Below are 13,330 nucleotides of genomic sequence, written 5' to 3'. Positions count from 1 at the left end.
GTTCTAGGTAAGCCGAGTAGGTAGGGACATGTTCGGCGCAACTTGTGGGCCGAAGGGCCTGTTTGTGCTGTAGCTTTTCTATGTTCTATGTTGTATGTTTTATGTTCTAATCAGCCTGGTTAACACTGCTCCTCACAGCACCAGGGACCCGGGTTCGATTCTCGGCTTGGGTGAATGTCTGTGTGGAGTTTTGCACATTCTCCCCATCTCTGCGTGGGTTTCCTCCACTGTCTTAGCTGCATTGGCCATGCTAAATTACCCCTTAGTTTAAGTTTATTTATTAGTGTCACAAGTAAAAAGTAGTTTTAAAGTTTATTTATTAGTCACAAGTACAAAGAACAAAGAACAATACAGCACAGGAAAAGGCCCTTCGGCCCTCCAAGCCTGTGCCGTTCATGTGACCATTAGACCATTCTTTTGTCTCCCTCTATTCCCAGTCTGTTCATGTGGCGATCTAGATAAGTCTTAAACGATCCCAGCGTGTCCGCCTCAATCACCTTGCTTGGCAGTGCATTCCAGGCCCCCACCACCCTCTGTGTAAAATACGTCCCCCTGACATCTGTGTTGAACCTTGCCCCCCTCACCTTGAACCCGTGACCCCTTGTGTCCATCACCTCTTGTGACCCCTTGTGTTCGTAAGTAAGGCTTACATTAACACTGCAATGAAGTTACTGTGAAATTCCCCTAGTCGCCACAGTCCGGCCGGCGCCTGTTCGGGTCAATGCACCCTAACCAGCACGTCTTTCGGAATGTGGGAGGAAACCGGAGCACCCGGAGGAAACCCACACAGACACGGGGAGAATGTGCAAACCCCACACAGACAGCGACCCAAGCCGGGACTTGAACCTGGGTCCCTGGCGCTGTGAGGCAGCAGTGTTAACCACTGTGCCACCGTGCCAGCCAGTAGGGTTGAATTAACACCGCAATGAAGTTACTGTGAAAATCCCCGAGTCGCCACAATCCGGCGCCTGTTTTTGATTTGCTTTGTTATTGTCACATGTGTTAGTATAGAGTGAAAAGTATTGTTTCTCGTGCTATACAGACAGCGCATACCATTCATAGAGAAGGAAAGGAGAGGGTGCAGAATGTAATGTTACAGTCATAGCTAGGGTGTCGAGAAAGATCAACTTAATGCAAGTTAGGTCCATTCAAATGTTTGACAGCAGCAGGGAAGAAGCTGTTCTTGAGTCGATTGGTACGTGACCTCAGACTTTTGTATCTTTTTCCTGACGGAAGAAGATGGAAGAGAGAATGTCCGGGGTGTGTGTTTGATATTTGTGTAGCAGTTTGCTAGGATGTTTGATATTTGTGTCGCAGTGGGCTAGGATGTTTGGGCCTCCAGTGGAACAGGAAAGGTGTTGGTGGTAACTTGGTAGGATACACTGAGTTTGGGTACAATGAGGGAGAATTTACCATGGCCAATGCACCTAACCAGCACATCTTTCAGACTGTCGGAGCCATGAGGTGGAGATGCCGGTATTGGATCAGGGTGGACGCAGTAAGAAGTCTCACAACATCAGGTTAAAGTCCAACAGGTTTATTTGGAATCACGAGCTTTCAGAGCACTGCTCCTTCATTAGGTGAGTCATCAATCAAGCACAGTGAGCGTCGATCAGTTGCCAGACCCACATAATCAAACACAGAATCATTGATCACCACACCATCACCAGGACATCGTTGACGTGACAACCTGACCAAGAAAAATTTCTTTACACCCTCACATTCCACTTAATTGCAAAGAACCAGTGTTGAGGTTCTCCCTCAGCAGAGAGTTAGGACACTGCTTGCGTGGGTGGGGAACATATCCACTTACAAGGAGGTAGAACCATGGCTGAAAAATAAATAAAATTGAATGTGCCCCCAGGTATTTACAAAACACCTGAGATTGTCCAGTACAAAGCCCAGACGACCCAGACCCACACAGCCCACTCCAAGCCCACTCCACACTCTACACCACACACAGACAGAGAGAGAGAGGAGAGAGAGGTGGGGAGGTTTAGGGAGGGAATTCCAGAGCTTAGGGCCACACCCCAGGCAGCTGAAGACCCGGCCGCCAATGGTGGGGTGATGGGAATCGGCTCGAGAGGTCGGAATTGGAGGACTGCAGAGATCTCGGAGGGTTGTAGGGGCTGGAGGAGGTTACAGAGATAGGGAGGGGGTGTAGGGGCTGAAGGAGGTTACAGAGATAGGGAGAGTTGTAGGGGCTGGAGGAGGTTACAGAGATAGGGAGGGTTGTAGGGGCTGGAGGAGGTTACAGAGATAGGGAATGTTGTCAGGGCTGGAGGCGGTTACAGAGATAGGGAGTGTTGTAGGGGCTGGAGGAGGTTACAGAGAAAGAGAGGGTTGTAGGCGCTGGAGGAGATTACAGAGATAGGGAGGGTTGTAGGGGCTGGAGGAGGTTACAGAGAAGGGAGGGGTGTTGGGGCTGGAGGAGGTTACAGAGATAGGGAGTGTTGTAGGGGCTGGAGGAGGTTACAGAGATAGGGAGTGTTGTAGGGGCTGGAGGAGGTTACAGAGATAGGGAGTGTTGTAGGGGCTGGAGGAGGTTACAGAGATAGGGAGTGTTGTAGGGGCTGGAGGAGGTTACAGAGATAGGGAGTGTTGTAGGGGCTGGAGGAGGTTACAGAGATAGGGAGGGTTGTAGGGGCTGGAGGAGGTTACAGAGATAGGGAGTGTTGTAGGGGCTGGAGGAGGTTACAGAGATAGGGAGTGTTGTAGGGGCTGGAGGAGGTTACAGAGATAGGGAGTGTTATAGGGGCTGGAGGAGGTTACAGAGATAGGGAGTGTTGTAGGGGCTGGAGGAGGTTACAGAGATAGGGAGGGTTGTAGGGGCTGGAGGAGGTTACAGAGATAGGGAGTGTTGTAGGGGCTGGAGGAGGTTACAGAGATAGGGACTGTTGTAGGGGCTGGAGGAGGTTACAGAGATAGGGAGGGTTGTAGGGGCTGGAGGAGGTTACAGAGATAGGGAGTGTTGGAGGGGCTGGAGGAGGTTACAGAGATAGGGAGGGTTGTAGGGGCTGGAGGAGGTTACAGAGATAGGGAGTGTTGTAGGGGCTGGAGGAGGTTAGAATCCAACACTCTTCTCTCACAGAGGCAGATGTTGACATTAAGGGCTGCAGGATGACAGGGATGCTGTGGGTGTGGGTGGGGTGGGGAATCTCTGACAGCTTCTCCCCCTCCCCTCCCCACCTCCTGCTCCCCCTCCCCGTCCCCAGCCCTCAACTCTGGTTAGTGAGGTTTGAGTTGGAGATGAACTCCTGCAGAATAGTCCGTGCGATCTCCAGATCGTTGCGTGCAATGCCCAGGGCCCTGTGGACGTCCTGAGGCAGGTAACCCTCCCGGACCAGGGTCACCGCGGCTTGTGGGTCACTGGCTGTCTGTGCCAAGGGGCCGGGCTGGCAAGCTGCGGGGAAAACACAACAGCTTTCACAATGCTCAGGAAGGCCATTCGCCCCATCCTCCCCATGCTGGAATACACCCCATCCCTTCCCGCCGCCAGCCTCTGCCCGTCACCCTCTGCATCCATCCCTCATCTCCGTATCCCCCATCGCCTTTCTCTAACCTCCTCCAGCCCCTACAACCCTCCCTATCTCTCTAACCTCCTCCAGCCCCTACAAACCTCCCTATCTCTGTAACATCCTTCAGCTCCAACACCCCTCCCTATCTCAGTAACCTCCTCCAGCCCCTACAACCCTCCCTATCTCTGTAACCTCCTCCAGCCCCTACAACCCTCCCTATCTCTGTAACCTCCACCAGCCCCTACAACCCTCCCTATCTCTCTAACCTCCTCCAGCCCCTACAAACCTCCCTATCTCTGTAACCTCCTCCAGCCCCGACAACCCTCCCTATCTCTGTAATCTCCTTCAGCCCCGACAACCCTCCCTATCTCTCTAACCTCCTCCAGCCCCTACAACCCTCCCTATCTCTGTAACCTCCTCCAGCCCTGACAACCCTCCCTATCTCTGTAACCTTCTCCAGCCCCTACAACCTTCCCTATCTCTGTAACCCCCTCCAGCCCCTACAACCCTCCCTATCTCTGTAATCTCCTCCAGCCCCTACAACCCTCCCTATCTCTGCAAACTCCTCCAGCCCATACAACCCTTCCGGTCTCTGTAACCTCCTCCAGCCCCGACAACACTCCCTATCTCTGTAACCTCCTCCAGCCCCTCCAACTCTCCCTATCTCTGTAACCTCCTCCAGCCCCTACAACCCTCCCTATCTCTGCACCCTCCTCCAGCCCCTACAACCCTCCCTATCTCTGTAACCTCCTCCAGCCCCTACAACTCTCCCTATCTCTGTAACCTCCTCCAGCTCGACAACACTCCCTATCTCAGTAACCTCCTCCAGCCCCGACAACATTCCCTATCTCTGTAACCTCCTCCAGCCCCGACAACCCTCCCTATCTCTGTAACGTCCTTCAGCTCCTACACCCCTCCCTATCTCTGTAACCTCCTCCAGCCCCTACAAACCTCCCTATTTTAGTAATCTCCAGCCCCTCCAACCCTCCCTATCTCAGTAACCTCCTCCAGCCCCGATAAGCCTCCCTATCTCTGTAACCTCCTCCAGCCCCTACAAACTTCCCTAACTCCTTAACCTCCTCCAGCCCCTACAACCCTCCCCATCTCTCTAACCTCCTCCAGCCCCTACAACACTCCCTATCTCTGTAACCTCCTCCAGCCATTACAACCCTGAAATGTCTGGACACTGTCAAGAAACACAACCCACATTGTCATCTGAACGTGTCCATATTGCTATTTTGTGTATTTAAACTGACCCTTTTGAGAGTTTTCCAGTCCCGCTGCAATGCCCGTGGTGGGTGGGACACAGACCATGCAAAGGTTCATTGACCTCGGGTGGGATTTTCTGACCTTGGAGAGAAGCAGGCCAGAAAATCCCGCCTCGTGAGTCTCATTGGCCCTTAAGATGGTTGACCGCTGTCGGTGGACTTTTGTCTCTGAGTTTCCAGAACAAAGGAAGCCACTTTGCACTTTCAGAAACACCGTTCTTTGTGGTCTCCGAGGAGGGCCTAACAGGCCAACAGGGCACAGCACGGCCCAACTTCAAAGGAGGTTTATCTTACAAAACGGGGCGACCAACAGAGTCAGGGGGTCCGCGGAAGGAAATGACCAGATCCCTCCACAAACAGCATCTCCTTCAACCCATAATGCCTGAGACCTCATCAGCCCCAGAATCCCAATTTCCAAACACTGGATAAGCCTCCCTTGTGTGAGGACCTGGTGGAGAGATACGGACAAGAGATAAGAGGGAATTTCTTCTCCCAGAGGGGAGTTAATTTACATAGTTCTTTACCACAGAGGGTTGTAGGGGCTGGGTTATTAAAGTTTATTCATTAGTGTCACAAGTAGGCTTACATTAACATCGCAATGAAGTTACTGTGAAAATCCCCGAGTTGCCACACTCCGGCGCCTGTTCGGGTCACACTGAGGGAGAATTTAGCACGGCCAATGCGTCTAAGCAGCACGTCTTTCGGACTGTGGGAGGAAACCGGAGCACCCGGAGGAAACCCACGCAGACACGGGGAGAACGTGCAGACTCCGCACAGACAGTGACCCAAGCCGGGAATCGAACCCGGGCCCGTGGCGCTGTGAGGCAGCAGGTGTTGAGAGACCATCGATGGATGTGACAGTTTCCAAAAACATTCTGACCTGCCGCAGTAAGGCCCCACCTGCCGATTATAATACTTCCCCGTGTTCCTGGAGTTTGGGAACCATGTCCTGTATGGTTATGTTTCAGCGATGAATACACAGCAGGAGGAGCTAGGGGTTCATTTTACCTTCAGTTAAAGAGACAGTTTAAAACATATCAATCTTAGATCCTTCACACTAGTAACAGTGGCGTAGCCAAGGTTCTATCCAAAGTTACTTCCCCACCCCCGCTCCGTCTTGACTGACTTGAGAGCAGGCACACTAACCTGCTGGGGTTCTGGGTCTCTGGGTGGGTGCCGTCGATTCCTGTCCCAGCTGCTCACTCCGTGTGACCCTGTGAACAGCAACGAGACTCTGTTAGAGAGGGAGGGGGAGAGTCGCAAGAGGAAAGGGGAAGGAGGCTGGGCACCCTGAATGTTTCCCATCCCCTGGACAGTACCAGCCCCGAGCTAACACATTTGGCAGTACCTCCAGTGACATTCGATTCATCACAGTGCAGGGTATTAAGGGAATTAAACATGTCACATTGATTGTCCTGGAAATAGAGACAGTTGGGACACTTCAATGGGGGAAAGCTTCCTGTTGGTCAGGAGCACTGAGTCTTACAATTAACTGGCCTGAAGCTGGGATGGAATCTTCCATCATGGCCCCTTGTTGTAACATCCAACCCTACCCCTCCCCCTCAGTAAGCCTCTCCCCTCTCGCACCTCATCCTTCCCCTCCCCCATCCTCCACTCTCCCACCCTCCACTCTCCCATCCTCCACTCTCCCATCCCTCCCTCCACCCCTCCCTCAACCTCCACTCCCCCTTTCCCCTCCCTTCCCTCCTCTCCATCCCCTCTCCCCCTCCACCCACTCCCCCCTCCCATCCCCCCTTCCCCTTCATCTCTCCCCTCTGCTCCCCCTCCCTTCCCCCTCCACTCCCTTCCCCCTCTTCCTCTCCACTCCCCCTTCACTCTCCCCTCCCCTGCACTCCCTATCCTCCTTCCCCCTCTTCTCTCCACTCCCCCTCCTCTCCCTCCCGCTTCCCCTCCATTCCCTCCCGCTCCCCCTCCACTCCCTCCCGCTGCCCCTCCACTCCCTCCCGCTGCCCCTCCACTCCCTCCCGCTGCCCCTCCACTCCCTCCCGCTGCCCCTCCACTCCCTCCCGCTGCCCCTCCACTCCCTCCCGCTGCCCCTCCACTCCCTCCCGCTGCCCCTCCACTCCCTCCCGCTGCCCCTCCATCCCTCCCGCTGCCCCTCCACTCCCTCCCGCTCCCCCTCCACTCCCTCCCGCTGCCCCTCCACTCCCTCCCGCTCCCCCTCCACTCCCTCCCGCTCCCCCTCCACTCCCTCCCGCTGCCCCTCCACTCCCTCCCGCTCCCCCTCCACTCCCTCCCGCTGCCCCTCCACTCCCTCCCGCTGCCCCTCCACTCCCTCCCGCTGCCCCTCCACTCCCTCCCGCTCCCCCTCCGCTCCCTCCCGCTCCCCCTCCGCTCCCTCCCGCTGCCCCTCCGCTCCCTCCCGCTCCCTCCCGCTCCCCCTCTGCTCCCCCTCCACTCCCTCCCGCTCCCCCTCCACTCCCTCCCGCTCCCCCTCCACTCCCTCCCGCTCCCCCTCCACTCCCTCCCGCTCCCCCTCCACTCCCTCCCGCTCCCCCTCCACTCCCTCCCGCTTCCCCTCCACTCCCCCCTCCTCCCCCACCTTCCCTCTCACCCCACCCCCTCCACTCCCCCCTGCTCCCCCTCCACTCCCCCCCTCCAACCCCACCTTCCCTCTCACCCCACCCTCTCCACTCCCTCCTCCCCTCTGCTTTTCCTCCATCCCCCTCCCCTCCTTGCTCCTCCCCTCTGTACCCTGCCCACACCCCCCCCCCCTTTCCCTCCAGCTCCCTCACCCTCCTTCGGTCCCCATCTCTCCTCCGCCCCTGCCCCTTCTCCTCCTCTTCTCCGTTCCTCCTGTCCCTCGCCCCTCCCCCCGATGGGTGGGTTGGGGGATGGGCCATTGGAAGATGGCGGGTGGGCAGGTCATGTGATTGGACTTCCCAGGGGAAAGTCAGCCCGAGATTACAACCCAATCGGCGGGCGGGGAAGGGGAGAGGGTCATTTACCCCTGTTGTGCCCAATCTGGGCGTGGCAGAGAGATAATTTACCCCCATCGTGCCCAGGCTCGGGGGGCACAGAGATCATTCACCCCCATCGTGCCCAGGCTTGGGGGGCAATACTTGAAAGGGAATAGTTTTCAGAGATGTAGGGGAGAGAGTGGAGAGTTTAGGGGAATAATTGGGGAGATCTCTCCAAGAGATAGTAGAGGGTGTGATAGACTGAATGGCCTTCTCTGTGCTGTGTGAGTCTCTGTATGGACAAAGCTCGCTCCCGTTGGGGATTGGTTCAATGCTTGAGTTGTGCCTTTGAGTTTTGAGCGATTCTACCGCCCGGTTTGGCCTCATTGGGCTGCCATACATGCCAGCTCTGACACTGGGCAAAGGTCAAACAGTTACCATGGCGCCCAGCCACTGGGGGGCAGGTGGGTGACTGCAAGAGACGCGGAGGGGGTCCAGGAGCGGGCAGTGGGTAAGGTCACCCCGTCGTCAAGTTCCTCGTCTTCGTCCTCCTCCTCCTCCTCCTCGCTGCTCGACCAAGCCTCAAAGATGAAGGGAGTTCTGGGATAGATCCTGATGGGCAGCAGACAACGAGAACGGGACAGGGACAGAGATGGAGACGGAGGGAGGGGGGTCGGCGACACCGGGGGAAGGGAGGGAGACACGGCAACACGGGAGGAGGAGGACATGGTGACACGGGGGGGGAGAACAAGAGGGAGACAGCGGGACACAGAGAGAGGGAGACAGCGGGACACAGAGAGAGGGAGACAGCGGGACACAGAGAGAGGGAGACAGCGGGACACAGAGAGAGGGAGACAGCGGGACACAGAGGGAGAGAGAGAGAGACAGAGGGACACGGAGAAAGAGAGAGACACAGAGGGACACAGAGGGAGAGAGAGAGAGAGAGACAGACAGAGAGACACGGGGAGAGAGAGAGACAGTGGGACATGGAAAGAGAGAGAGAGAGACAGAGGGACATGGAGGGAGAGAGAGAGAGAGACAGAGGGACACGGAGAGTGAGAGAAAGAGAGAGCGAGAGACAGAGGGATACGGAGAGAAAGAGAGAGCGAGAGACAGAGGGATACGGAGAGAGAGAGAGAGAATGAGAGACAGAGGGACACGGAGAGAGAGAGAGACAGATGGATACGGAGAGGGAGAGAGACAGAGGGATATGGAGAGAGAGAGAAAGAGAGAGCAAGAGACAGAGGGATACGGAGAGAGAGAGAGAGACAGAGGGATATGGAAAGAGGGAGAGAGACAGAGGGATATGGAGAGAGAGAGAAAGAGGGAGCGAGAGACAGAGGGACACGGAGAGAGAGAGAGAGAGGGAGAGACAGAGGGACATGGAAAGAGAGAGAGAGACAGAGGGATACGGAGAGAGAGAGAAAGAGAGAGCGAGAGACAAAGGGACAGAGAGAGAGACAGAGGGACACAGAGAAAGGGGGAGGGATACAACAGAGAAAGAGGTCATTTAGGGACACGGAGAGACAGGACAGGAAGGGGCAACAGGGGGGAGATAGGAACATGGAGAGAGAAGACAGAGAGAGACAGGGATAGATAAAGGAGGGCAGTGACGGAGAGAGAAAAAGAGAGACGGACACGGAGAAAGAGGACATGGACAGGAAAAAAGGAGATCGGTACGGGCATGAGAGAGCGAGAGAGAGAGAGAGCGAGGGGTAAATGGAAAGGACAAGAGAGGGAGACGGAGAGAACACAGACCCACACACACACACGGACAGACACACACGGACAGACACACACGGTCAGACACACACGGACAGACACACACGGACAGACACGTGCAAACACACACACAGACAGAGGGAGAGAAAATGATTAATATTCTGATCAGAGTGGCAATTCCACACAGACAGTTGACAGCGTTCAGTGAAGTGTAGGGAGCTCACAGGAGGTTTGGAGGGGGTGCGCGGGGGGGTTGGGGGTGGGAGTGTGAGGGTTGGGGGTGTGCGCTGAGCTGAGTTACGAGGTGGGAATCACAGCGCCAGCAGGTCGAGACTGGCAGTGATTGAATTTGGTGTCTAACTCAGAGACGTTGGGCCGGGGTGCCCCAGCGAAGGCCCAAGGCCTCGCAAACATGGCACAGGGGGAAGCACCAGGCCTCAGGCTCCAAGACAGACCCCAGGCTACCACCCCAGGCTCCAGGAACGGTTCCAGGCCTCACACACACACACACACACACACACAGACAGCAGGGCAGGCCCTTGGCTACAGGCCCAGCCTCAAGGAGCGGTCTGGCTCTAGGAGTGATCACAGTAAGAAGTCTCACAACACCAGGTTAAAGTCCAACAGGTTTATTTGGTAGCAAATACCATAAGCTTTCGGAGCACTGCTCCTTCGTCAGATGGAGTGGAAATCTGCTCTCAAACAGTGCAAACAGACAGAATCAAGTACAATCAAGTGCAACACCAGATTAAAGTCCAACATGTTTATTTGGTAGCAAAAGCCACGAGCTTTCGGAGCGCTGCTCCTTCGTCAGGTAAGTGAGAGTTCTGTTCATAAACAGGGCACATAAAGACACAAACTCTGTCCAGACTCTGTCCAGTTAACTGTCCTGTCTGGAGACAATACACATCTCTTTAACCTGTGTTTAGTCCTCTCTCCACTCACATTGGCTGTAACTTTAAGACTTGATTACCTGTAAAGACTCGGATTCCAATCATTATTTTGTAAATTGAGTTTGTGTCTTTATATGCCCTGTTTGTGAACAGAATTCCTACTCACCTGACGAAGGAGCAGCGCTCCGAAAGCTTGTGTGGCTTTTGCTACCAAATAAACCTGTTGGACTTCAACCTGGTGTTGTGAGACTTCTTACTGTGTTCACCCCAGTCCAACGCCGGCATCTCCACATCTAGGAGTGATCCCAGGCCAGCAGAGGCCCAAAGCCCCAGGTTCCAGGAGAGGCCCAAGGCTCCAGCAGAGGCCCAAGGCCCCAGGCTCCAGGAGAAGCCCAAGGCCCCCAGACTCCAGGAGAGGCCCAAGGCTCCAGGAGAGGCCCAAGGCTCCAGGAGCGGCCCAAGGCCCCCAGGCTCCAGGAGAGGCCCAAGGCCCCAGGCTGCAGGAGAGGTCCAAGGCTCCAGTAGCTAGAGGCTCCAGGCTCTAAGCCCCAGGCCACAGGAATTGCCCCATGCCCCACAAACAGAGCGGTGAGGCCCAATGTTCCAAGAGAGGCCTCAGGCCTCACATACAGAGCAAGGATGCCCTGCTCCAGCAGAGGCCTCAGACCGTGGGGGATGAGCCCAGGACCCGCATACAGAGCAGGATAAGAGCCTCAGCCTGGCATATCCCAGTCTGGGCTCTCCTATCTTGGGTGCGGCGTTGGTGGGCCTGTGACAGGCCTCAAACCCCCAGGATTACAGGAAGGAGCTGGCAAGAGACTCCAGCGGAAATCTATCCCTGATGGACAGAGCGACACCGTGGAATGAGGGAGGGAGGAGGGAGGGAGGATAACAGACCGCAGGGCTGAATAATGTCTGTGACACTCACAGTCCAGACACACGGCCCTGACCCTTAACCCTTAACCCCCCCCGCACCCCACTCCCCCCAAGGTCATCCCCTGGAAAAGGCAAAGTCACCATCCAGCCCCTCACAGTCAGGAACCCCTCCATCCTCCCTGAGAGAGCAGAGGAGAGAGGGAGGGAGAGCTGGAAAGACGGGGGGAGGAAGGGGCAGGAGAGGGAGAAAGGGATGGCGGTGAGAAAGACAGAGATAGGAAGAGAAGACATTGGGAAAAGAAACAAAAGCAGTGCAGGTAAGAAAGAGGGATGGGAAAAGAGTATGGGGAAAACAGAGAGATAGAGAGGGGATGGCGAGGGAGAGAGGGGAGAGAAGGAGAGGGAGGGAGAGGGAGAAGGTGAGAGAGGGAGAGGGGGAAGAGAGAAGAGGAGTGAAAGAGAGATAGAGGGAGAAAGAGAGGGAGAGCGGGAAAGAAAGAGGGGAAGAGGGAGAGTGAGGGAGGTTACTGGGAAAGAGAGAAAGAGAAGAGGGGGAGGAGGGAGAAGAGATGGGTTGAGAGGGAAAGTGAGAGGAGGGAGAGGGTGAGAGAGAGGGAAATCGGGAAGAGAGAAGGGGAGTGAAAGAGACAGGGGAGGAGAGAGAGTGAGGGAGGTTAGTGAGAAAGGAAGAGAGGGTAAGAGAGAGTGTGTGTGTGAGAGGGCAGGGGGAGAAGAGGAGATAGAAGGGGAGAGAGAGAGAGGAGGAGAGGGAGGGGGAGGGGAGATGGAGAGGGGTTAGGGTGAGAAGGATGAATTTTGGTGTTTTGCGGGGTGCTGTTATCTGGGAAAGCTACGGACGACGGGAGGGGAGGAGGTGCTATGAGGGGGGTGAGGGGAGGGATCATGAGGGGAGGGTGAGGGAGGAGGGATTCTGAGGAGGGGAAGGGGGAGGGATTATGAGGTGAGGTGAGGGTGAGGGAAGAGGGATTCGGAGGAGGGGGGAGGGATTATAAGGTGAGGGTGAGGGAGGAGGGATTCTGAAGAGGGAGGGAGGAGGGATTATGAGGGGAGGGTGAGGGAGGAGGGATTCGGAGGAGAGGGGAGGGATTATAAGGTGAGGGTGAGGGAGGAGGGATTCTGAGGAGGGAGGGAGGGGGAGGGATTATGAGGGGAGGGTGAGGGGGGAGGGATTACGGGTGCAGTGTTGGGGTCACTCACTGTGCTGAGGCTCCGCTGGGGTTGGCGCTCGCTGGGGTCGCCAGCGCCAGGTACTTGGATTCCACCATGATCCCATTGGCTGTTGCCTGGATGGAGTGAGAAGGACAAAGGTCAGATGGCTCAAGGCAGAGATTTAAAGCCCTCCCGCCAAACCCCATCCCCCGTCCTGCCCTTACTGACCCTTCAGGCCAACATTCCTGTCAGAGGGTCAGTACTGAGGGAGTGCTGCACTGTCAGAGGGTCAGTACTGAGGGAGTGCTGCACTGTCAGAGGGTCAGTACTGAGGGAGTGCTGCACTGTCAGAGGGTCAGTACTGAGGGAGTGCCGCACTGTCAGAGGGTCAGTACTGAGTGAGTGCCGCACTGTCAGAGGGTCAGTACTGAGGGAGTGTCGCACTGTCAGAGGGTCAGTACTGAGGGAGTGTTGCACTGTCAGAGGGTCAGTACTGAGGGAGTGCTGCACTGTCAGAGGGTCAGTACTGAGGGAGTGCCGCACTGTCAGAGGGTCAGTACTGAGGGAGTGCCGCACTGTCAGAGGGTCAGTACTGAGGGAGTGCCGCACTGTCAGACGGTCAGTACTGAGGGAGTGCCGCACTGTCAGAGGGTCAGTACTGAGGGAGTGTTGCACTGTCAGAGGGTCAGTACTGAGGGAGTGCTGCACTGTCAGAGGGTCAGTACCGAGGGAGTGCTGCACTGTCAGAGGGTCAGTACTGAGGGAACGCTGCACTGTCAGAGGGTCAGTACTGAGGGAGTGTTGCACTGCCAGAGGGTCAGTACTGAGGGAGTGCTGCACTGTCAGAGGGTCAGTACTGAGGGAGTGTTGCACTGTCAGAGGGTCAGTACTGAGGGAGTGCTGCACTCTCAGAGGGTCAGTACTGAGGGAGCGCTATTCAACTTGGTGAGTGATGCGCGATT

General features: G+C 56.0%; 1 protein-coding gene across 1 annotated transcript in view; it reads right to left on the bottom strand.

Annotated features, from left to right (window-relative positions):
• Positions 1–1,529: 1,529 nt before the first annotated feature.
• LOC144508740 (uncharacterized) overlaps positions 1,530–13,330 on the bottom strand; it is a 55,965-nt gene continuing 44,164 nt past the window's right edge. The window contains 4 exon segments of the mRNA XM_078237048.1: positions 1,530–3,403; positions 5,933–6,000; positions 8,146–8,319; positions 12,417–12,502. Of these exon segments, the coding sequence (XP_078093174.1) occupies positions 3,219–3,403; positions 5,933–6,000; positions 8,146–8,319; positions 12,417–12,502 (513 nt within the window). The 3' untranslated portion in view covers positions 1,530–3,218.

The sequence above is a fragment of the Mustelus asterias genome, chromosome 20, assembly GCF_964213995.1.
Source record: "Mustelus asterias chromosome 20, sMusAst1.hap1.1, whole genome shotgun sequence".
Classification (NCBI taxonomy): domain Eukaryota; kingdom Metazoa; phylum Chordata; class Chondrichthyes; order Carcharhiniformes; family Triakidae; genus Mustelus; species Mustelus asterias.
The sequence above is the reverse complement of the archived record's forward strand: the minus strand, read 5'-3'. Positions and strand labels throughout refer to the sequence as shown.